At 52.6% G+C, this 24,833-nt stretch overlaps 1 protein-coding gene across 1 annotated transcript; it reads left to right on the top strand.

Annotated features, from left to right (window-relative positions):
• The first annotated feature begins 534 nt into the window (after positions 1 to 534).
• Positions 535 to 24,210, top strand: PABPC1L (poly(A) binding protein cytoplasmic 1 like). The gene is made up of 14 exons (XM_040981084.1): positions 535 to 732; positions 3,056 to 3,249; positions 7,023 to 7,138; positions 11,546 to 11,685; positions 11,876 to 11,970; positions 13,127 to 13,264; positions 14,834 to 14,929; positions 18,710 to 18,976; positions 19,626 to 19,716; positions 20,186 to 20,314; positions 21,254 to 21,360; positions 22,467 to 22,554; positions 23,685 to 23,815; positions 24,142 to 24,210. The coding sequence occupies exons 1-14, from the start codon at positions 540 to 542 to the stop codon at positions 24,208 to 24,210; spliced, it is 1,854 nt and encodes a 617-aa protein (XP_040837018.1). The 5' UTR covers positions 535 to 539.
• Positions 24,211 to 24,833: the final 623 nt, after the last annotated feature.

Genomic DNA, 24,833 nt, shown 5'->3' with positions numbered 1-24,833 from the left:
CCTAACTAGGGAAGGACTGGTCTCCAAGGACTTGGTTCAGTAAAGTGGCGCTCAGTGTGGGGCTACCCCTGTGGCAGGGCTCTGCGGTTAGCTTCCTTCTGTTTCCATACGCGCTGGGTCACAAGAGTCAGTGGTCCCGGGGTGAGCGTTGGGGGGACGGCTGTGTGGAGAAAGACTGCTGTCCGGAGGCCGCGTGTGAGACTCGCGGGCTAATCCTTCGGGTGTGAGAACCACGCGAAAAGCACCATCTCGATCCCTTGAGAGACGCGCCGTCCCCATTCCGGAAGCGGGTCCCAGACGGAGCTAGGTCTGCCGGTGTCCCGCCCTCTCCGAGCCGCTGGGCGTTCCCGGCGGTGAGGTCAGATTGGCCCCACCTGCGGCCTCTGATGGCTGAGTGCTCCCAGGTGGGCTGCGTGCCGTGGGCGGAAAAGGGAAGGCGCGGCGTGCGCTCAGGAGAGGCCTTCGCGCCGCCTTCTGCCAGGCTCCCGCCTGGGTGAACTTGGAACCGTTAGATGTCAGCGCCTCGCTTCCCTTCCACCATGCACGCCAGCGGCCCGGGCTACCCGCTCGCCTCGCTCTACGTGGGCGACCTGCACCCGGACGTGACCGAGGCCATGCTCTATGAGACTTTTTCGCCCGCCGGCCCCATCCTATCCATCCGCGTGTGCCGCGACGTGGCCACCCGGCGCTCACTGGGCTATGCTTACATCAACTTTCAGCAGCCTGCTGATGGTGAGCCCTCCCAGCCGGGCGTCCCCGGCGCTGCCTCCATCCCTCCTAGAGGTCTGGAGCAAGGAAATGGGCCCGACTCTGAGCTGGGAATTTGCGGTCACAGAGTGGTTTTCTGGAGTTTTCCCTCTGCTATGTGGAGAAGGGCAACAACGCAGCTGAGGGTTTTGCGGCCAGGCTGACCGGGGTCAGGAACCCGGCAGCGGTGTGGCTGGGAAGCAAGTTACTCAACCCATCTGGGCCTCTGCTGCCTGTCTGGAAGGGGGTCCCCAGAGTGCATGCGGATGGGTGTGGAGAGAGTGGGGAGGTGTTACCCTCTTTCTAGCATGTTTATGGGGATGAGAGTCGAAGCACCTGGCAGAGAAGAGCTGGGACACAGCTGTTGAGTGGAGGGAGGTGAGGGCTACAGCAGGCGGGCCCTATCCCCCAGGGCTGCAAGCCCCAGATGAGTGGTGCTTTTGGTGATCAGCGCTGTGTGCATCTGAGGGCAGGGAGATGAGGAGCATCCTGGGATGTTAGCCGTCATCTGGGAAATGGGCCCACAGCTCATCCTCTGATAGGGCAGAACTGGCATCCCATCTTCTGCTTCTTTCTTTTTTTTTTTTTTAAGGTTTTATTTATTTTTTACTGGAAAGTCAGATATACAGAGAGGAGGAGAGGCAGAGAAGAAGATCTTTCATCTGTTGATTCACTCCCCAAGTGGCTGCAACAGCCAGTGCTGTGCCGATCCGAAGCCAGGAGGCAGGAACTTCTTTCCGAGTCTCCCACATGGGTGCAAGGTCCCAAGGCTTTGGGCCATCTTCAACTACTTTCCCAGGCCACAAGCAGGGAGCTGGATGGGAAGTGGAGCTGCCAGGATTAGAACCGGCACCCATATGGGATCCCGGCATATTCAAGGCGAGGACCTTAACCATTACACTATCGCACCAGGCCCCATCCTATCTTCTGTTTCATCCAAAATTCTGGGAACACTCAAGTAACAACTTCACAAAGGTGACAGTCATTGCCCCCAAACAGGTATGAAGAATCTAGAAACAAACCCCCAAAACCAGCCTGTCCCAGGCAGGTTCAAGAAGGGGATGGGAGAGATCTCTTCAATTGGGAGCTTGCTGGGACTGAGGTGGAGTTCTGCCCTGTCTGGCCCACCACCTGCAGTCCCCCAGGCCTTGTGCTTTTCTGTCCAAATTCCCAGAAAGGCTCTGGGCCCGGATGCTGAGGCAAGAGGGAGAGTCCAAGGATTCATTCACAGCCCCACCCTGAACCCCAGAAACCAACAGAAGCTGAAAGCAGGGCACACAGCCTAGTGTGGCATGTTGCCTGGGGGTGGAAATGGACCCAGTCAGAGACAGGAGGAAGGGTGCATGAGTCAGGCACCAAGCACAAACAACCAGGTACAAGGGAGACCAAGTCCAAGCAAGGGGGACCTGTCTTCAGTAGGCATGGGGAGTCAGTAATGTTATCATCATCCCCGCTTAATAGTCACCCCCACCTAGAGTGGGTAATGGATACTTCCCTCCACTCCACTCCCACCCAGCCCATGTTGCATGGCATCGGGACTGCTGGGCTTCATGCCTCAGTCTGCCGCAGCCCTTGCTTGCCCTGGGTGTTGCTCTCCCTCCCACTGCACTTTAGGGGTCACCCTGGACCCTGCACAGCCACTGGTTTTCCACCTTAACTTTTTCTTTTCTTTTTTTTTTTTATTGTTGTTTACATTGTATTATGTGGTACAGTTTTATAGGCGCTGGGCACCTTAACTTTTTCAAGATTGATGTGAAAGGCAGAGTTACAGACAGACAAAGAGAGATGCAGAGATCTTCCACTTGCTGGTTAACTCCTGCAGAATGGCCAGGACTGGGGCAGTTGGAAGCCAGGAGAGCCTGGGATTCCATCTGGCTCTTTCAAGTGGGTGACAGGGGCCCAGGGACTTGGGCTATCTTCTGCTGGTTTCCCAGGTGCTTTGCAGGGAGCTGTAGTAGAAGTGAAGCAGCCAAGATTCCAACTTGTGCTCATGTGGGATCCCAGCATCACAGTGACTTTAGCCTGCTGGATCATGCCCGCCCACACCTTTCACATTTTTGAGCCCCAGTTTTCCCATTTGTAAAGTGGGACAAGGAGTCTGTGCTCCCCTGGCTGCCTTGAGGCATTGGATGATGTGATAACTGGAAGGTGGTCTCTCAAGTTATCCCTCTCGGGCCTTCAGGCTTCAGGCTTATCCCAGCCTGGTTCTGACAATGACTTCCTTATTTTGATTCCCAGTGAAGCACCTTGCAGGCGCAGGGCAGGGACAAGTACTAAACTTGCTCCTTTCTCTCTCGTCTGCGTTCAGCTGAGCGGGCCCTGGATACCATGAACTTCGAGGTGATCAAAGGCCAGCCCATTCGCATCATGTGGTCTCAGCGAGACCCGGGACTGCGCAAGTCGGGCGTGGGCAATGTCTTCATCAAGAACCTGGAGGACTCCATCGACAACAAGGCTCTGTATGATACCTTCTCCACCTTCGGGAACATCCTCTCCTGTAAGGTGGGTGCGGCTGTGTGTAAGGGTGGGGCAAGCAATAGCACCTCACTTTGCTGGCTGTGTGTCCCTGGAACAGTGCTTCAGGCAAGTGTTCTCTCTCCAATCCTGTTGGCACTGTCAAGGGTTCCCCAAAAACCTGCTTGCTCTTGCTGGCACGTCCCTGCACTTAGGAGCTGTTGACAGTGGCTGCCTGGTCAGCACAGAGTTCTTCAGTGAGTTCTCTAGTGCCCTTTTACTGCTCTTGGCTGGACCCCCTCCTCTGCCCACAGAGTGGGTGCGAGCTGGAACATCTGTGCTTTCCTTTGTGACCTGTCAGCCTCTGGCCGGCTGGCCCAGGACCCCTCCTAGCAGTAGCAGGGTCCCACAGAACAGATGGGAAGCTCACAGATCTGGCACACCAGTTCTTCCACTGTGTTGTGTTGGCCAAAGCAAGTTGCAAGACGAGCTCTATGTTCTGAGTGAGAGGGCAGTAGAAATTACAGCACCAGGGTGTGGCTGCAGGGAGGCCAGCAACCGGGGCCATCGTGTTCTTATGGTGACAATAGCAAATAGTCTTAAAATGGGCTGTCTTCTTATATTACCCAACCAACTAGAATTTTCCACCAGAGTTCCTGAGTTGTGTTTGTAAACAGAGAGCTGCAGAGTAGGAATTCCTTGTCCCCAACAATGCATTATAAGGGGGTGGCAGGCTCATGGCAGGGCCAGACGATATATAAATATTGGAAATTTCATCATCCAGGAACTCACTGAGATAGGGAGACTGAGCCAGGCCAGCAGCTGCACAAAGGGAAGCATAGGGGCAGGAGGAAGTTAGCCAATTTAGTCTTGAACTTGGGAAGTGGGAAAGTGATGATCCTTGGGAACAGGCGCAGCAGGGAAAATATTGGAAAGCAGGAAAAATGCCTGGAAAACCAGAGGGGCAGCCTGGGGCTCATCTTTGGGAGGAGATGGAAGGAGGACCCTCCCCTTGGAAAGGGCACTTGGACGCCAGGAATTGTGCCTGCAAACTTTACAGCAAACTTTAGAGCATAGTCAAAGCAGAGTTAACAGGGAACAACCATTAAGTCTTTTCCCCTTATCAGACCAGAGTCTGCCTCTGGGCCATTGAGACAGAAGGCCACTCTGCAGGCCTAGTGAGATTCTGCCCACAGATGGAAGATTAGTCTGATATTCTACCACGTGGGCCCCAAATCCTGTTTCTTCTACTTTCTGGCTTGTGATTTGGGGTCTCAGTTCCCAGAGCAAGGGAGAAGTGGCATAACTTACTTTCTAGGACTGTAGGGTCAGCAAGAGGTGTAGCCCTGGAAAAGGCAATTGGCACCAAAGCTGTTAAGTGTTTGAGTGGGAATGGCAAGATTGCTGCTGCTTGCTGGCTGACCTTGGACAAGGCCTTCCTTCCCATCGTCCCTCTATGGCTCAGAGGTTAAAGAGTTTCCTTAAAGAGTTCCCCTGGTAAATTAAAGTATGTGACACCCTTAGCAGGCACTTGCCTAGAGCGGGGACCTAGTTAATGAGATGAAATCTGAATGGAGGAATGTGAGGAAGGAGTGTAGGACAGGCAGTTGGAAGCAGGATTTGTGGTACAAAGCCCACGGGCAGCGCCGAGTGCCCAGCTGCGGAGGTTAAATTAAAGGAGCTGGTCAGAATTGAGAAAGAGCACCTCAAAGGTTAGCATGGGGTTGGTGGCTGTGGTGCTCGTCTGCAGAAATGCCACTTAGCTGAGTGGAGACCGTGGCTGCAGGGAGTTGTGGTCACTTATAGTGAGGGTGGGGATCTTTGTGTAACACAAGGAATAGAAACTGTGAACTGGAAGGGCTCTCCATGATTTTAAGCTGTGTCCTTGTTACTTGAGTTGAGAGTTATAGATTAGGAGTAGGATATTTACATCTTAAAAAGGTTAAAGAAGTTTGTTGTTGAAATAATATGTGAACTGACACTGTTTAACCTATGTGGAAGGGAAGAAAGTGAAAAAATAGGTTTTGTCCTTTGGTCCTGGTTCCCTTGAAACAGTCATGAGTGGTCTAGTGTCATAGTTGTAAAATGCACCCCGTAGTTGGGGCAGGCATTTGACGCCGTGGTGAAGGCAGGGCTTGGGACACCCACACAAAGTGCCTGGCTTCGTGTACTGGCTCTGCTTTGACTGCAGCTTCCTGCTGTTACACACTGGGGAAGCAGCAGGTGGTAACTTGATTGAGTCCTGGAGAGGCCCAGATCAAGTTCCTCACTTTTGGCTTTGACCTGGCCCAGTCCTGACTGTTCTAGGCATTTAGGAATGAACCAGTGCATAGGAGCTCTCTGCCTTTTATGTAAATAAAATACTAAATAAAGAAAACTTGATGTAGAGACACCAACTCTAATACGAATGTGCCTGATTTTCATTTTTGTTTGTTTGCTTTTAGTTTTATTTCTTAAATTTATTTTTATCTGAAAGGCAGATTTATAGAGAGAAGAGAAAGATCTCCAAGTAGCCACAACAGCCAGAGCTGGGCCAATCTGAAGCCAGGAATCAAGAGTTTCTTCCAAGTCTCCCATATGGGTGCAGAGTACCAAGGATTTGGACCATCCCTCTGCTGCTTTTCCAGGCCATAAGCAGAGAACTGGATCAGAAGTAGAGCATCTGAAACAAAAACCAGAGCCATGTGAGATACCGGTGCCCCAGGGTAGAGGATTAGCTTGTTGAGCCGTGATGGCGCTGGCCTCTTGATTTTCATTTTTGACACTTAACAATGTACCTTCCAGGAACACCTGTCACATTATGCATCATCTCCCCCATTCTCTTCAACTGAGCCGTAACTGTACTGGAACAAGTTGAACCAGCCACCTCTGGATGGATGGGTGTGTAGGTTGTTTCCAGTTTGCTATCAGGAAAACGATGACAGAACAGGAATTTGAACCTAACTCTTTTGCCCATTGCCTTTGAAAGCTACTAAAAGCTGGCCTGGGCGTCAGTGTTGTGCCACAGTACGTTAAATTCCCGCTTATGACACTGACGTCCTAGATTGGAGTCCCAGTTGTTTCACTTCTGATCCAGCTCCCTACTAATACATCTGGGAAAGCAACAGGGAATGGCCCAAGTGCTTGAGCTCCTGCCACCCACGTGGGAGACCTGGAAGTTCCAAGCTCTTGGCTTCAGCCATAGTCATTAGAGGGATGAGCCAGTGCCTACTACATCTGTTTTTTCCTGCTCTCTTCTCTGTTGCTTTGTCAAATAAATAAAATGAATGGGGGCTCTGTATAATGGCTCAATGGCTAAATCCTCACCTTGAATGCACCGGATCCCATATGGGTGCCGGTTCAAGTCCCAGCTGCTTCACTTTTCATTCAGCTTCCTGCTTGTGGCTGGGAAAAACAGTGGGGAATGGCCCAAAGCACCCGCATGGGAGACCCAAAAGAAGCTCCTGGCTCCTGGCTTCAAATTGGCTCAGCTCTGGCCATTGTGGCCATTGAGGAGTGACAGTGAATGGAAGATATTTTTCTCTCTCCTTTGTGTAAATCTGGTTTGCCTTTTTAACAAAAATAAATAAATCTTAAATAATCATAAAATAAATGGATGGATACATGTTTAAGAAGCTGATCTATTGGTGAAGATCATTTTGTGGATCCTCCCTCTCCTCAGTATGTTGGGTTGATCCAACGCACTGAGCCGGTTGAACTTGGCTCTAAAATTGGGCCACATGTACTGTAGGATCTCTTTATGCGTTTGTCACCTTTGCCATTCTTTCCTGCCAAACCCTCTCTTGGCTGCCCCTACCCTCACCCTTCCTCCCCGTGACCAGGTGGTGTGTAATGAGCACGGCTCTCGGGGCTTCGGTTTTGTGCACTTTGAGACTCACGAGGCTGCACAGCAGGCCATCCGCACCATGAACGGGATGCTGCTGAATGACCGCAAAGTGTGAGTGGCTGAGGGGGCTGGGGAGGGAGCAGGGCCGTGGGCGGGGCTGGGGGTAGGACCATTGGGCCACAGATGCCTGGGGTGTCCCCTCCCTGGCTGACGGGCACTAGGAGCCCTTGGTGCTCTGAGTGTGGCATCAGGTGCTTCATCTGTCGAGGTCTCTCTGGGTCACGACGGAGAGCTTTGAGGACTGTCCCAAGTAGGAGAGACAGCAATGGCTTTTTTTTTTTCCCCAGGATATATGCATACACACATATATATCTTTTAATTTTTATTTTGGTAATCTTTACATAGTTGATTAGGGCACAAGGGGTCAAGGGCTACAGGAAAGTGGGCAAGACCATTGCTTCCACATTAATGCTATTTTTTTTTTTCTGTATCTGGGTTAAGGGAAGAGATAAAGGGGAAAGCCCCACCATCCCAGGTCCCTGACATGGCACATGCTCCAAGGGTCCTGTTTGTGCAGTTTTGATAGTTCAACAGTTCTAAATTGCTGCCAATCTCGCTGCTCCAAGCGCAATGAAATCTCTTCAGTCGGGGTAAGAGCCTAGCTGACATAGTCTCTTCATGGTTGGGGTTCAGCAGTTCAGCTGCAGGGATCCCCTGAGAAACTTCGTCTGAGGTGATCCCAAACCTGATTCTTGTGTGTGCTTGTCAATACAGGGTCCAGCACAGTCTGTCGCCCCAATCAGCTTGTGCATATGCTAGTGATTGCAAGTGCTGGGTCAGTTCTGTTTACCGCCCTGTCTTCCACATGAACCAATGGGTGTGATAGTCCAGCCCCATCCTGCCCACTTCATACTCAGCCCTCACACAAACCAGTGGGAGCTGCAGCCTAGTCAGGGCGACTCCCCATAATCCCCACCAGGCCTGCCCCCTCCCCTGGTTCCCATGCTTGCTAGTATGTACCACAGACTTGTTCAGTTTGTCCCACATCCCATTTAGCCCTCATACGTGTCAATGGGCATTGAAGCCTAGTGCAACCCAACCTGCCCTATTATGCAGCCCACACACATACTGGTGGGTGCTGTTTTGTCTAGCCACCCCTGCCCCAATCCCGGTTTTCATGCTCTCCAGTGGGAGTAGTAACCCAAGAGGGGAGCACCCACTGTTTCCCTCCTAGGTCACTCCCACTCCCGGATTATGCACTCTCCGGGTGGTTCTGCTGTTTAACTTGACAGAATTAGCACCTAGTGCCAGCTTGTGCCAACCGATGCTGCAGCAAAGCCCAACCAACCCTCACCCAGTCTAATTTATGCTTGCACCAGTAGGGACAATCAGCCCAGCCTGGCTTTTCCCTGATCCAGCTCACATAAGACCCACAGTGTTGTAGCCCTACCTGGTTTGGTCTGCCCCCATCCCAACCCTCCAGTGGGAGTGACTGTCCAGCAGGGGAGCCCTCCACATTCCCCCTACTGGCTTTGCCCCCTACCTTCCTGATTCGCACCTGTGTTGGCTGGGCGCTGCAGCCGTATCTGGTACGGCCCACCTCACCTTGACAGTTGCCAGTGGGTGTTGCAGCCTGGCCCGGCCTGGCTGCAACAATTCCAGCTGACGCTGGTGAAGATTATAACCTAGCCCAGCCCAGCAGGCATTCAATCCCAGCCGTAATGTGCACTGGTATGTGTTGCAACCATACCTGGCCCGACCTACACTCTGCTCTGGTGCTCGAATTCACCAGTGGGTGATGTGAACTGGTTCAGCCTGATCTGCCCCTGACCTATGCCAAATGTATGCTGGTGAGTACCTTTCCCTGGCCTGGTCTGGGATGCTCCCTATTGTGGTTCTTGCACTCACCTATATCGACTGTGTCCTGCCAGAGGAGTTTCTCAAGTTCCTCCATCAGAACCTCTTCCATTGCCAGATCTTGCACATACCGGTGGGTCCATGAACCATCCCTACTTATTCCACCTCCTGTTAGCAGGAACAGTAGCCTTTCCTGACTGGCCTTCAAACCATTCCAGTTCTTACTGTTGGATGTTTCAGCCCAGCCAAGGCTCGTCCATACCCAGACACAGCTCACACATAGCTCAGTAGGGGCAGAGACCTAGCCTAGTCCATCCTACATCTACTCTGGTCCTCCAGAGCACCAGATGGTTCTGGAGTCTAGGCTGGTCTGGGGTGTTCCCTCCCAGTCCACGCTTGCCCCAAGGGAGACTGTAGCCATGTCCAAACCAAAACGCAGCCCCCACTCCAGCCCCTGCATTCACCAGTGGGAATCCCAACCCAGTTAGGGTGTCTTCTTAGCTCCCCAATCGAGCCTGTTTCCAGCCATAGATTGAGCACATGGCCGTGGTTGCTCTAACCCAGCTTGGCATAGCTCCTCACCTGTCCTGGTCTTTCCTTTGTTACTGTGTCCTAGTATCCCTGGCTCATGCAGACCAGTTGGCATAAGAGCCTAGCTCAGCATGACCTGTGCTCCATCTTGATTTCTGTTCTTCCTTGTGAGTTAAGGTTTGCTGGGCCCTGCCCAGTCTGCCCCCTTCCAGTTGCAGCTTGGCCCACCCCACATCCTGTTTTAGGATGCACATTTGGGTGCTGCTGCCTTGACCTGCCCAGACTGTTGTCAGTTCCCTTACCCATAAGTGATGGCAGGGTTTCATGGTCACACCTAGCTCAGCCCATTACCACCTCAAATTGCGAGCTAACCAATGAGGCTTGTATTTCCACAGAGTTGGGTCCACATTTCCCCCAGAGAATCTACCCCCGGATATGGTTCTCTCACGTATTGGTTAGTGTCCTGACCCTGCCAAGTGTGACCCATCCCCTGTTTTGCCGCTCAATCAGGTACAGGTACCTAGTCCTACCAGATAGGCCCTCACCCATAGCTTTCATGTGGATTGGTGTGTTGCAGTCAGTGATGCTCTACACTAACAGCCCATCTCAGGATTCTCTTGTTGGTTGGTGAATCAGTCTGGCCCAAATAGAACTTACAGACTCTCCCCTCCAAACCCTCAGATCCCAGTCCCCAGGCTTGCAAGCAAGTTCCGTGACCTCACCACTAGGAATCACAGAATTCATCCCTCACATACATTCACACTAGCCTTATCCCTGGGTGTCCCTAGGCAGCAATTACATACCCCCAAAACTCTAGAGCTCGCCTCTGGGCAGCCATCAGGCAGAACCTGGCACCTAAGGCACACTGGTCGCCCAGCAGCCAGGCCTTGGTCACCGTGTGGCAATGGTGCCCTTAAGTCGGGTCCCAGGCATTGGGTCTGACCTGGCCCAGGTATTCTCTGCAAGCGGGTCGCCACCACTATGGAAGGCTGCTGTTACCTGAGCCACCACAGTCAAACTCTAGGCAGCAGTGGCTTTGACATTGTAGACGGAAGGGCTCTTGGCCAGAATGGCCAAATTGTAACTGGACCTGATAATTTTGTCTGTTTTCAGCTTTCTCAGTATGGGTGTGATGGTTTCAATTTGGACTTTTTTTTTTTTTAAACTGTTTTTGCGGGATTTGGGAGCAAAGAATAGGCATATACATAACCAGCTGTTTCCATGTGGTTAGATCTGGTGTTATGCCTGCTTCACAGATGGGAACATGGAAATGCAGGTGCTGTATCTCATCAAGAGAAACTGCTGTTCCCTCCCATGCCCTGCTTTTATCCTGCCCAGCCCCAGTCCTGTGGTCAGTGTTGTAGGGTGAAGGTGCCTTGTAGCCAGGAGTGGTGCTGGGCATCAGTCGGTGGAGGGGCCCAGCAGTGGCCTGTCCACCTGTCTGACTGCGACATGGTGAACTTAGGTTAGGAGCAGTTTACTCGGGCTTAGCCCTGCCACCCAGCTGCTGTGGTCTGTTGGTGCTCAACGTGCTGTGGATACCATCGAAAGTCCTTGGCCTGGGCTGTGCTCAGTCAAGGATACCTTTCCTGGATGTGTTTTATGAATTCAGGAAGTGGTTTTCAGATTAAACATTGAAGTGATGCACTCCGCACCCACTTACTGACCCCTGTAGTGACCGGATCTGATCACCTCTACTTGCCCAGCACACCCCAGGCCTGTAAATGAGCAAATTTTCTGACTTGAGCTTGCTCCCAGGATACAGGAATGAACGTGGAGGCTCAAAAGTTAAGTAACTTGCCCAGGTTCCCACAGATCACACAGGCAACTGCATGGCCCTTGTCCCTCTGACTTGTCACCTGTGTGCACAGCCACCTGGAGAATAGTGCTATTGTATACCTTTGTCCCAGGAATGAAGTTGCTTTACACTTTCGCCAAGGACAAGCTCAGCATGAGGCATCTTGCCTCTTGGAGTGAGCTAAATGGGGGTCAGAAGGCTGGCCTCCTCACTGGGGACACGGAGGCCTGCGGGAGGGACCCCTATAACCCAGGGTTGGTGGGTGGGCAAGGGTTGGATTGGGGTAGCCTGTGGCTGGCAGCTACTCACCCTATTGGTACATCCATCCACAGCTTTGTTGGCCACTTCAAGTCTCGGCGGGAGCGGGAGGCAGAGCTGGGGGCGCGGGCCCTGGAGTTCACCAACATCTACGTGAAGAACCTGCGGGTGGACGTGGATGAGCAAGGCCTGCAGGACCTCTTCTCCCAGTTCGGTGGGCGTGTTCCCCAGTGCAGGCAGGGGCCCATTATTTCTTCACTTCTCCCAGTTCTGGCAAGGAGGCAGGGGAGGGAAGTAAGGGGAGGAAAAGCAGGACTTCTTGGGGCTTCCCAAGGACTTGTGCAGGGGGGCGTGCCCCGAAGGACTCCCCTGATACCCTCTTGAACCAGCTGGGTGCTTCCCAGGAAAGATGCTGAGTGTGAAGGTGATGCGGGACAACAGTGGCTTCTCCCGGGGCTTCGGCTTCGTCAACTTCGAGAAACATGAGGAAGCCCAGAAGGTAGGAGCAGCCTTCTGGCTCTGTTCTAGGGAGCCAGGACTAGAAAGGTGGGAGATCAGGAGCAGGGGGCTCTAGCTGCTCACAGTGGGGGTCCCCAACTTGGACCCACAGGGATGGATAACCCCTGTGCAGACCTATAGTTCAGTGGCTGCATGCTTCTCGCCAACACCAGAGTCTGACCATGGACACCAAGTTGGTGTGCCCATGGCTCTACATTCAATGAGTCAGTCCATGAAAATCCTGTGTAGAAAGAAGTCAAAGAGAAGCTACCCACAAGGCAGGGCTCCATGCCATTGAACTGGGACCTAGCAGGCCTAGGTTAGTTACAACACTAGTGTTCTTCAAGAACAAAACCCACCCTATTGCCAGCAAGGAGCCTTCTGTTTGGGAAATCCGACAGGAGGCATAGAATATTGGTTCTGTGTTCGGCTTGCTGTGTTCACATTACTCGTGGGCTTCGAATGACAACCCAAGACATTTCATGTTTTAATAGACTATTTAATAGTCATCTTGGCATAGCAGCCTTGAGCTCACACCTGCATGAGGCTCAGAGATTTCTTCATCTTCCTCGTCCCATGCCCAACCTCCCCCATTGTCATCCCTCTCCTGGGAATGGGATGTTTGTGCCAATGGATGAACCCCCAGGGACAGATCCTTGTCACCCAGTCTGTGGGCTCCACTGTGTTCACGCCTGGTGTCATAGATCTTCTAAGTGGGGACAAAGGCAGCCACTCTTCCTATCCCCCAGAGTAGAGTGTTTCCACTGCCCTACAAATCCTCAATGGGCTGAGGATCATCCTCTGTGTCCTGAGCCCCTTGGCGACCTCGGGTGCTCTAGCTGCATCCTCTCAGGGTGTCACAGCAGAAGCCTCAAGCATGCAGTTTCTCTGGCTGACTGTTTCACCTATGCATTTCAAATGTGGGAATGTTTAAGGTGATTTTCAATTTTTTTTTTTCTAAATGGAGTTCCCATTTGCTTTCCTGTTTGAGATCTATTCTGAAGTTTTTGTCCAGTAGTTTTTTACAGACACTGTCAGCAGCCTTTATCCTGGTGTTAATGACTCCCGGCTTACAGAGGAGGCCTGAGGCACAGGTGTGGCCTCTGCCAGTCCCAGAGGTGGGGCAGCCAGGATGACCTCCCACTACTGTCTCCCAGGCCGTGGACCACATGAATGGAAAGGAGGTGAACGGCCGGCTGCTGTACGTGGGCCGTGCCCAGAAGCGGGTGGAGCGGCAGAATGAACTGAAGCACAAGTTCCAGCAGATGAAGCAGGACCGGCTGCACCGTTACCAGGTGATGTGGGGCCTCCAGGAGCAGCAGGCAGTCCCACTCGACACCCCTGTGCTGGTTTCCAACAGCAGTTGGATGCTGCCTGGCCTACATCCCCATGGCAAAACTGGATGCGACCCAACTCACAACTCTCCAACCATGAGGGGGTTGGTGAGTTGGTTGGTTCAGTGCTGCCAACCTTGTGGTTGGACTAATCCTTTGTGTTGGACCAGTTGGCATCCCTTGTCCCTGCCCACTTAATACCACCTGCATCAGCTAATCCTGGATGTACACATGCCCTAAGCATTTCTGAATGCCCCTAGAGGAGACCCTGCTGTGGGTTGAGCTTAATTGGGTCACAGATGTCACATCCCCAAATGGGAATGGGGGTATAGCCATTGAAATCGAGTTAATAATCTTAATTAGCTAGATCGATGCCACTTAATCTTTGTGAATGTGAGCCTCATCTAAAATGTTTGCATTCTAGACCCCTTGTGGTTAGGTGTGTGTGCCGTATGCTATATGTGTATATATGTGCACGCCCATGCGTGTCCTCGGGTTCTCTGTAGCTGGTGATCTTGCCCCGCCAAGGGGACACTAGGCCGTGTGTGGGCTTTTTGGTTGCCACATGTCAGGGGTGGAGTGTTCCTGGCATCAGCAGTTGGATATCAAGACTGCTGGCGGATATCCTGCAATATCCAGGCAGTAAAATCGCCCCACCACACAGAGAACGACCTGGTGCCAAGGGACACAGGAGCTGAGTTTGGGAAGTGCTTGGGCTCTGTCATGCACGGAGACAACAATCTCCCTTTGACACCTGGGAGAAGTAGATATAAAACTGCCACTGTGCAGCCTCAGGTCTGCTGCACACACCCACTCCTGTGCGTTCTGGAGGTCTGAGAGGAGAAAACCAAGGTTCAAGAGCTGCTTTGCTTGTTTGGGAAGCACAGACGCTGAGCTCAGCCAACCTGAGCTGGTCTTGTCCCTGGCACATGAGGACTGGGTGATCCAGGGCAAGCTACTTGACCTGTTTGTACTACAGTCGTATCAGTTGCCAACTAGGGATGAAAGTTTCCTTCTCATAGGCGTGCGGTAAGCATTAAAAATTAAAGTGTGTAAAGAGCTCAGAGAGCACCTGGCACCAAGCAAGGGTAAGCCATTGGCTCTGCAGCTGGCAGGCAGTGAGGCAGCTGCTGCTCTTACAGCCTGGTGTGTGGTCCACAGGCCCACCTGCCAGTGGTAGCTCTGTAGGCCACCCCTCCAGGGTGGATTCTTGCTTAGTCCTGCGCCTCCATCTGCCGTGGACTTGGGCCTCCCTCTCTGGGTGCCCCTCTGTGGACCCTGCTAAAGGCCACGGGGAGATTGGGACCAACTCAGGTGTCTGTGAATCACTGGGGTACTCTGGGATGGTGGGTGCTATTGCTTTTGAGAGGTGCATATGTGTGTAGAGTGGCTGAGCATGTGGGCAGAGTAGGAGGCTGGGCTGGCAGGGTTTCCAGTGATGCTTGAGTCCCTGTTGGGAACCTGTCCACCCCGAGGTCCTCTGGGGTGAAGAGGATAAGGGGCATCCTTTACAATATCCGCTCCTTGCAGGGCGTGAACCTGTATGTGAAGAACCTGGATGACTCTATTGATGATGAGAAATTGAGGAAAGAGTTCTCTCCCTATGGGGTGATCACCAGCGCAAAGGTGAGGGCCAAGGGCACCTCTGGGGGATGGCCCACCTTCGCATCCACTCACCAATACTACTACCTCACCATGTGTCCCCACTAACCTCCTGTCCAGTGGCTTCCAGCTGACTGGCACTGAGATAGCCTTTAGGGGCCCCTGTTGGAGGCTGGGATGGAGGGAAAGAAGATACACAATGTCATTGCTGTCATCCCTCTGGACTTCCTGGGGTTCGCTTTAACCTTGGTTCAGTCAAGAAGCATTTACTGAGTGCCTACTGTATGCCAGATTCCAGAAATGCGTACGTCTTGATATTTCTCTTGACTGATTGCCTGGCCTTCATCAGGAACTTAACCCCTTCCAGGCCTCAGTTTTCCCATCTAGAAAATGACAGGGTTGGGCCACACCCTCCAGTCTTCCCCATGTGTTGAGCACCAACCCAAGAGATGACCACTGGCCTTCTACTCAGTACTACTGTGGCCAAGTGTCATGAAGGCCTGTAAGATGAGGATGCTGAGCTCCTGGATGGTCCCTGATGGTCCTTGATGGTCCTTGATGGTGGCATCTTACTGCATTCCCTGGGGGAGTTCTTCTATACTGAAACCTGTGTGGGGAAAAGTCCAGCGGAACCTCTTGGGGAGCAACCCAGGCATTTTCTATTTAAGAGCTCTCCGGTGATTAAGATGACCAGCGTTTGTTCATTCACTAGTTTATTCGGTTCTGTGGGAACATTAGGAGCGGTGGCCCTTGCCTTTGGCAGCTTATAGTCTAGTGAGGAAGGCAGATACATCACTAGTTCAAATGAATTACAAAGGCAGAGAGCAGGAGGACAGTATTGGAGGTGGAACTTCAGGAGCCCCGTGGAACCTGGAGGGAGGGCTTCCTGACTGAAGTGGCAGCAGCCAACCACTTCCTCCATCATGGCTCTGAGGTGGCGGAGCCGAAAGTGCGAGCATGGAATTTTGCAAAGAGATGGGCATAGGTGACAGATGGTGGCCCTGTGTGTAGGATGTGGTGGTTGGGGTCTTAGACATGGTTTAGAAGAGCCCTTTTGCTGTTCCAGTCCTATTTGAAACATCCTGCAGGGGGTCTGGCGTTCAGGGGGAAAGACCCCAAGGGCTTTTGAGTCCAGGATCTTTTGAAAAATATGACAGGTAGTCGTGGGACCTGCAAATTAAGCATCACTGCCCCTGACTGGAGATGAGAAGCGATGGGTGCTCTCCTGCCCCACAAACCACGCATGCTTGGTGTGGACCACTGCGTGAATACTGACTTCTTAACCTCCACGAGACTAGATACAGTCCCACACCTACCCTGGTGCCTCACTGTAGGGGGCAGGTTAGTGGCGGCCTCACCCTTGGTGCATTTGTTAGATGGGCACAGCATCAGTGATGCCAGGTGTCCTGAGAATAGATGAATGAGGCAGCATGGGGCGCATCTGCACATGGGGAGCCCCCTAGTGAGGGCCAGGACCCCTGCTCACATGCTGACGCTTGGCCAGGGCATGAGAAGTTTGCTTTGCTTCTAGTGGAGACACACCTAGGATGGGCAGCCTGGTAGGATGAAAACGTTCTGAAATTAGGCTTCAGTCACTTTGGCGTATCTCTACTGTCTTGTATTTCATATAATGATCATGAAGTGAATGAAGGTTCAGCAGCACATTATCATGACATTTACAGTAAATTCCCATGTCAGCTTCACTATTTGCCCTTGTCTTCATAACTACCTAGTATCCTTTTTTAAATATTTGTTTATTTTTATTGCGAAGTCAGATATACAGAGAGGAGGAGAGACAGAAAAAGATCCTCCATACGATGATTTACTCCCCAAGTGACCGCTACAGCCAGTGCTGAGCCAATGCAAAGCCAGGAGCCAGGAGCTATTCCAGGTCTCCCATGTGGGTGCAGGATCCTAAGGCTTTGGGCTGTCCTCTGCTGCCTTCCCAGGCCACAAACAGGGAGCTGGATGGGAAGTGGGACCACTGGGACTAGAACTGGTGCCCATATAGGATCCCAGCATGTTCCTGGCTCATGTAAGTTGAGGACTCTAGCCACTAGGCTACTGCGCTGGGCCCTAATAATATTTTTCAATACATAAAATAAAATTCACAGGCGTATACAAAACCAATTGCATTGAAATCTGATGATCACAATAGGAAAGTGACAGCAGACTGCATTTTTTTAAAGACTTACTTATTTGGCAGTAGATTTTTTTTTTTTTTTAGAGGGAGGAATGGCTTCAGCCAGGCAGAATTTAAGAGAGTGATGGGCAGAAAGAAAGATGTTCCGTCCTCTGGCTCACTCTGTAAATGATCACAGTTGCTGGAGCTGGGCCACATTGAAGCTTCAACGCAGTCTCCCACTGCAGGTTCAGGGACCCCAACACTTGGACCATCTTCTGCTGCTTTTCCCAGGTGCATTAACAGGGAGCTGGACTGGAAGTGGAACAGCTGGGACTCAAATTGGAGCCCATGTGGGATGCCAGTAGTGTAGACAGCAGCTTAACCCGTGTTGCCACAATACCAGCCCCCATACATTTGTTTTTAATGAAACATCAAACTATAAGATCTACCAAAGTAGCAATTAGTAATAATTTGAGATGAGTAGTAATTTCTGTGACATGAAAATATTTTATTTCAGGTCTGGCGTGGTGGCCTAATGGCTAAAGTCCTCGCCTTGAACATGCCAAGATCCCACATGGGAGCCAATTCTAATCCCAGCGGCCCCACTTCCCATACAGTTCTCTGCTTGTGGCCTGGGAGAGCAGTTGAGGATGGCTCAAAGCTTTGGGACCCTGCACCCACGTGGGAGACCTGGAGGAGGCTCCTGGCTCCTGGTTTCAGATTGGTGCAGCACCAGACATAGCGGTCACTTGGGGAATGAATCATCGGACGGAAGATCTTCCTCTCTGTCTCTCCTCCTCTCTGTATATCTGCCTTTGCAATAAAGATAGAATAAAACTTAAAAAAATATATATTTGATTTCTCTGCACCAGAAAGTCACAAACACAACATTGCTGTGATATATATGCTTTCCCACATTCAAGATAGAGGACACGCTAGCAGTGAATAAAGATGTTGTTTTTCCCACCCCAGTTCACAGGTTCCCTGAATTTGACCCTCTGGCCCCCATGGAGGCTCTCTGGATCAGACACCTGGATGGCTGTCAGTGTTCCTGAATCCGAGCACGTGCTCATAGGGCTTTGCAGCCAGCTCTAACCCTTGAGAGGTGCGAGCCAGGCCAAGGTCTCGGCCCTAAACAAAGTCTAGAACATTTCATGCAAGTGTGGATCTGATCCTAGAAGACAAGAAGAATATTAACGGAAAGAAGCTCAGGGTCTAGTTAATAGCGCTGTAAACCACAGGGACCAGGAGGCTGTGATGACCTTGTGGTACTTCTTCGAATCTGAAGTTAGTCCAAAGTAATATTATTTTAAGAAAAAGGCTAAAAGAATGTCTCTTCCCCAACTTAATGTGGGTCAGTGCCTTGCCTTACACAGCCATGGAAGATGAGGTGATGGTGTGTGGGGCGCGGTCCTGGCTGAGTGTGGGCCACTGGCTGGAGGACCCTGGCAAGCTGCGGCCTCTTGTCTCCCTTCTCCCCACCCTGTGCAACTACAGAGAATCTGGCATGCAGTAGGCCTCAGTGAAGGTGGGGTCCATGATGCAGCCTGTGGACGTGGGGGTCTCAGGGTGGCGGAGCCTGCTGGGGTCGTGGGCCCTGGGCCTCAGGGAGGCGGGAGGCGCAGCCCGGGATCCTTCCTTCCCCGCCCCCAGCAATCCTTGTCTTGTCTTGCTTTTAGGTGATGACAGAGGGTGACCACAGCAAGGGGTTTGGCTTTGTGTGTTTTTCCTCTCCAGAGGAGGCGACCAAGGCTGTGACCGAGATGAATGGGCGCATCGTGGGCACCAAGCCGCTGTACGTGGCGCTGGCCCAGCGCAAAGAGGAGCGGAAAGCCATCCTAACGAACCAGTACATGCAGCGCCTCTCCAGCCTGCGAGCCCTGGGGAGCCCCCTCCTGGGCTCTTTGCAGCAGCCCTCCCGCTACTTCCTGCCCGCTGTGCCGCAGGTGATGAGCTGCCTGTGGCTCTGGCTGTGCCCCTTCCCTGATGGTCAGGTAGGGCAGGAAGACTAGAACTTCCCAGGCAAACAGAGGCTCTGCTCTTGGGCCTTAGTGTGCCCATCTGTAGAAGGGGGTTGTAAGCATTTCCTGGATTTGTGAATGTGCTGACAAGAACTCTGTGGTCAATTCGGTGTGAACAAAGGAAGCCTGTTGTACAAATGCCACAGCTGTTGAAATTCTCCAAAACGGGCCCAGAGAGTTGGGCATTCCCCTAGCAAGAATGGTGAGCCTTTTGGTAGGAAGCCATCAGCAGTGTTAGTGGGGACTCTGATGTTCTCGGCAGTGTGGTTTATGTAAGAACCTTGAGATCTGAGCCATCACAGGTGACCAGGTGGGGAACTGGCCCTCTCCTTTGAGCAGTTGACAAGGCTGGCGTGAGTAGGAGCAAGAGGGTCACCATTGCACCAGATGTCTGGGCTAGCTCGCTAAAGAGGAGGACCACCATTTGAGAGCTTGCCCATGAAACGTTCAGGGCTGCTGGCCGGGCCAGAGATGGGAGGAAGCCTGCTTCATCCCAACTGTGGAGGTCTCTCCTGGCCTGTCTCCGGGAGGTGACAGCTCGGCTCTTCATCTTGGTCCTGTTCTCGCCCCTCAGCCTCCTGCACAGGCTACATATGCTGGCTCTGGCACCATGGCCCCCATGCAGCCCACTCCCAGGTGGACAGCCCAGCCACCGCGACCTTCATGTGAGTGACCAGCTTCCTCTGCCTGTGGGTGTGGGTCCTGGAACAGGTGGGGGAGAGGCTCAGCTGGGACCCACTTCCCAGGGTGGGTCTTGTCACTTCCTGGGGCCCGAGTGAGATGTGTGGTAAGCCCCTAACACAGTGGCAAGCCCGTGGAAGTTGTGCTGTGTGGCAGCTGCCAGTTATCTGTAGAGCTGAGGAAACGCTGCTGAATGCCCCTTTTTGATAAGGGTCAAGGCCTTGTTCATGGCAGTGTCTGACAGTGGGGCTCTGGGTTGACACCAGTGGGCTTTGTCATGGTGGATTTCCACACCTCCATAGGGTCCTGGGTGAATCCACACTCCTCCTGGCTGCACCCCCGCTGGTGTCCTTCCTGGTCCCTTGCTGGCCCTGGAGCCTTTAGGGTCCTCTGTGTCACTCTGAATAGCTATGCCCCTCAACCTTTCTCTTTTCATCTTCTCTGTGTCACAAGTCACCTGCCCTTCAGCTGCTTCCACTGTCCAGGCACCGGGCATGTCGCGGCGCCCCCGGGACCATGTCAACAGTGTCAGGCAGCCCTCCACCCAGCTGCCACGGCATGTGCCTCAGACCCAACGAGTGGGTGAGTGTAGGCAGGGCCCTGAGGAGCGGGGGTGTAAGGATCATGGCTCAAAGGCAGGGTGCTGTGCTTGTCCCTAGGCTGAGTTGGGACTGGCTTCCATGGCGATCTTGCTGCCCAGCCTTTTGGTCCTGCAGGCTGCTGCTGGAGGCTGTGTGTGTGGCAGAGTAGTGACAGTAGTCCTTGGGAATGACCGTATCTTGTTGCCTAGTATTTAGAGTGGGGTAGAGCTAGCAGCCCTATGTTGCACAAGGGTTAGTAAGAGCATGCATGCAGGCACCCGCACCTTGCTTAGTAATACTGGAGCAGGTGGGAACAGTGGAAGGCCAGCTCCTTCACTCAGCAGATCTCCTCAAAGTCACCGTGCACTGGCCTCATGCTTGGTCCTGGGACGTCTGCATGCATGGGCCCGGCTCAGTCCCTGACCTTGAGTTCCTGTCAGGCCCTGACACCACTGTTGCTTTCTTTTCTTTTAAAATGTCTATTTATTCACCTATTTATATTTATCATCTATATCAATCAATTCATGTATCTGTCTATTAAATTAAGAGATCTTCTGTCCACTAGTTTGCTCCCGAGATGGCCACAATGGCCAGAGCAGAGCTGGGTCCACCAAGAGCAAGAAACTTCTTCTGGGTCTGCCATGTGGGCACAGGGACCAAATCACTTTGGCCATCCTCCCCTGCTTTCCCAAGGCATATTAGCTGGATCAGAAGTGGAGCAGCTAGGACTCGAACGGTGCCCATGTGGGTTGCTGGTGTCATAGGTGGAGCAGGCTTAGCATGCTGTGCCACAGTGCCATGTTGTACCACAGCACCACCCTCCTTTGTCTTTTTTTTTTTTTTTTTAACATCCTAGCCAACACTTCTTTCTGGTTTTGGTTTTGTTTCTAGCTGGTTGGTTTTTGAGAGGGGCCATCCAAACCTTACTCGTCTTTTACAGCCAACGTTGGGACTCAGACCACAGGACACAGTGGCACAGGATGCTGCACGCCAGGCCGGTCTCTCCTGCCCTACAGATGTTCCTCAGGAGTCCACTACTCCCAGTCTGTGGTAAGGCTCACTTGCCCGTCCACTGAACCTTGGCCTCGGGGACTCGGGGTCCTCTCTTGTTGGCTTGGGAAGTTTCATCCATTAAGCTGTGCAACCTGGAAGAATTCACGCCTGCTAGAGGAGGGGGCCAAGGGGCCAGGGGGCCAGGGTCACCTTCTGTGTGCTAATTAGGATTGACTTTCCTGGGTTATTGCCAACATGATCTTGGATTTCCGCAAGATTTGAGCAGCCAGGAAAGGTGTTCTAGGAACATGCTGAGTGTTAAACGGCTGGGATTAGTCTTCAAAACTGAACATATCTGCTACAGTTCAAGCAAAGGTTCTGTTTATTTCCCTGGTCTCCAAAAGGCTTTATTTTCAACATTGTCCTGTAACCGGGCTACAATTTCAGAGGGTCTAGATCAATCTGTTCCTTAAAAAATGAAGAAAGTCATCTTTTAAAAGGTTTTTGGAAGGTACCCAGATGGGAGAGGTGCAGAGGTGGGCTGCATCATTGGGGCCACAAAACCATGAAGGAAGAGTAGCATGTAGCTTAAAAAAAAAATTTCTTTTTATTGGAAAGTCAGATATACAAAGTGGAGGAGAGACAGGAAGATCTTCCGTCTACTGATTCACTCCCCAGAGGTTGCAACAGCTGGAGCTGAGCCAATCCAAAGCCAGGAGCTAGGAGCCTCTTCGGGGTCTCCCACATGAGTGCAGGGTCCCAAAGCTTTGGGCCATCCTGGATTGCTTTCCCAGGCCACAAAAGGGAGCTGGATGGGAAGTGGGGCTGCCGGGATTAGAACTGGTGCCCATATGGGATCCTGGTGTGTTCAAGGTGAGTACTTTAGTGCTAGGCTACAGCGCTGGGCCCAGCATGTGCCTTTTGTTTGGCCAAGTTCGCCAGGAGCCACTCAGGTTCACAGTGGTGCAGCCAAGGGGCAGGCCAGTGTCTTGGTCCACTGGACCCTTTCTCAAGACTGCCCCACCTGATTGACTAGAACAGGCCACTCCTGCTTCCCTCTCACAGAGCCTTCCTAGAGGCCTGCTGTCCACCTGACAGGGTACTGTGGGGCCTCTGCTGTCTCTAGGAGCTAAGGCCTGGGTCTTTGGGCCCTTGTGCAGGAGGCTGCTGTATATATCCCTGGCCAGGAGCCTCTGACTGCGTCCATGCTGGCTGCGGCGCCCCCACAAGAGCAAAAACAGATGATCGGTGAGTATGTCAGGGACTCTGGAGAAGAGAAGGGCTAGGGACTGTTTGTGGGTCAGGCAAGAGGGCCATGGAAGCTCTGCTGCCCACCAGTTCACTGGGTGACCTTGCCTGAGTCACTTCTGCTCTCCCAGTCTCCCATCTTCCATCTTAAAATGCCAAGTGGTCCTGAGGTTGCCACCGGATCTGCTTGCCTGTGACCTGGACTGGGAGACACTCCAGATGCGGGCAGTCAGGGGCCAGGGCAGCAGTTAGGACACGGCCATGGGGCCGGAACAGGTGGTGTTGTGTTTCTCTCACACCTCTCCTCGGCAGAGGAAGCTGTTGCCCAGTGTCCTTGGCCACCCTGTGTTTGTTGCAGGGAGGTGGGAAACGACGTCAGTTGGGCAAATCCCTGGGCTTTCCCACAGAGCCTGAAATCCTTGTTAGTTGCTCCCCATCCCCACTGTCCAGGGGCAGGCCCTGCTAAGCAGAGCTGTTACCTACTGAATGAATGAGCAAACCCATTCCTGGCTGGCTGATTCTTCCAAGATCTCCAGACCCTTCACTGGCCATTTCTGTTGTCACCTTGTTGGCTTACTTAGGGTTTGTCCCACACAGACACATTTCAGATGTACTCACTGGAGGCAGTAGGGTTTTGTTAGCAGTAAACACTGCCACTTTCCACAAGACCTCCTTCTCTGCCCAACTTCAGGCATCCCATCCTGGCTGGAGCCTCCACACACTGTCGAGGCCAATCAAGCAAGGCACAGGCACTCATTAGAACTACCTGCAGCTGAATTTATCTCTCCCCGCACAGTCTGACACTGGGCATTCACATGTCCTATCCAGGGCTTCCATTGCTATAACTCCTACTCTTCTTCAAATGGTGCACAACATGACCTTGTGTCCCAAGATGACCCTGCATGTAGTAACAGATCTGACTCTGCAAGCTGTCCTTTAAGGCAGAGTTTGCCAGGCCCACTTTGCTGTTGGGGAAAGAAGCTCCGAGCCCGTAAGGTAGGGGACACAACCTGGGGGGAGCAGTTGAGGAGCAAGTCCTCGCTGCCCCACTCCATGATGCTGCCTCTGGGATAATGGCATTAGGAGCTAGGTGCCTTTCTGTGGAAGCCACCAGGGCTTGTTCCACACAGGGGAGCGTCTCTACCCTCTTGTTTACAACGTCCACGCACAGCTGGCTGGCAAGATCACGGGCATGCTGCTGGAGATTGACAACTCGGAGCTGCTGCTCATGCTGGAGTCTCCAGAGTCCCTCCATGCCAAGGTAGGCGGCACCTGAGTGCTGATGACAAGGGCTCTGCTGGAGGAGCTGCTAGGCAGCTGCTCTCGGCATGCAGAGTTTATGTTCTTGCCAATGTTTGGAGTGGGAGAGGGCTTTAAGGGTTGGCTGCCACAGCCCCTGCACAGACTACAGGGGCTGGGGCTGGGTAGCTCCCAGGTTAAGTTGCTCTGACTCAGAGTCTGAGTGAAGGCTTTGCAGCTGCTTAGCAGTGCAGTTCTGCTCTGAGATGACAGCAGGCCTGGGAGGAAAATTCTTACATCTAGTATGCTGAGGCAGCTGCGCCAAGCCCCTCCCCTTGTGCCCCACAGATAGAAGAGGCGGTGGCAGTGCTGCAGGCCCACCAGGCTGTGGAGCAGCCCAAGGCGTACGCGCACTGAAGCCAGGTGGGTGGAAGGGCAACACAGCTGAGCTGGGGAATGGCTCCCCAGATCCGGAAGCTGAACTGTGCCCCTAGCTTTCTCTGAGGCACAGGAGGAGGAGTTTGGAGGAAGGTATGGGGCCTGGGAGAGGATCAGCTATGTGGATGGCCGAGTGTAGGATGAACAAGGAGCTTTCTTGCCAGCTGCCTGCCTGGGCTCTCCTTGGGTACTGTCTGCCTCAAGGCCTGGGCACAAGGCCTGCCTTCTAGGGAGAAAACCAGTGGTCCATGATACTTTGTCAACACATTCTTCTTTTTCTTTTCATTCCTAGGAAATGGAGTCTTCATTCCCAGGGCTGCCGAGAGAACGGTGGTTTCTGCTCTCAGCTCCAAGGCCCTGTAACCTCTAACTTATTTCCCAATGGGTGTGTTGCCATGCCCAAGCGCTGACTGTGGAATGAGGGCTGGGGACCCTGCCAGCCATTTCTTTGTTCATTAAAAGTGCTGCAAAAATCTGTCTTGTCTTTGAGGTGGGGGCACAGCAAAGGGTAGACCTGACTGCAGGTGGACAGGAAGGACACTGGAAGCCAACTCCTGATACTCCAGCCACCTGCCTCTGCAGCTTGTGTGATTCTTATGCGT

The sequence above is a fragment of the Ochotona curzoniae genome, unplaced genomic scaffold (genome assembly GCF_017591425.1).
Source record: "Ochotona curzoniae isolate NIBS_2020 unplaced genomic scaffold, NIBS_Ocur_1.0 contig_3520, whole genome shotgun sequence".
In the NCBI taxonomy this organism is placed as follows: domain Eukaryota; kingdom Metazoa; phylum Chordata; class Mammalia; order Lagomorpha; family Ochotonidae; genus Ochotona; species Ochotona curzoniae.
This window is presented reverse-complemented; position numbering and strand designations above follow the sequence as displayed.

Bases quoted from the DNA above. Each gene is read 5' to 3' on its own strand.
- PABPC1L (XM_040981084.1), top strand. From the start codon at position 540: ATGCACGCCAGCGGCCCGGGCTACCCGCTCGCCTCGCTCTACGTGGGC. The intron at 11,971-13,126 runs GTAGGAGCAGCC...ACTGTCTCCCAG, and splicing joins AACATGAGGAAGCCCAGAAG to GCCGTGGACCACATGAATGG. The intron at 19,717-20,185 runs GTGAGTGACCAG...CTGTGTCACAAG, and splicing joins CCAGCCACCGCGACCTTCAT to TCACCTGCCCTTCAGCTGCT.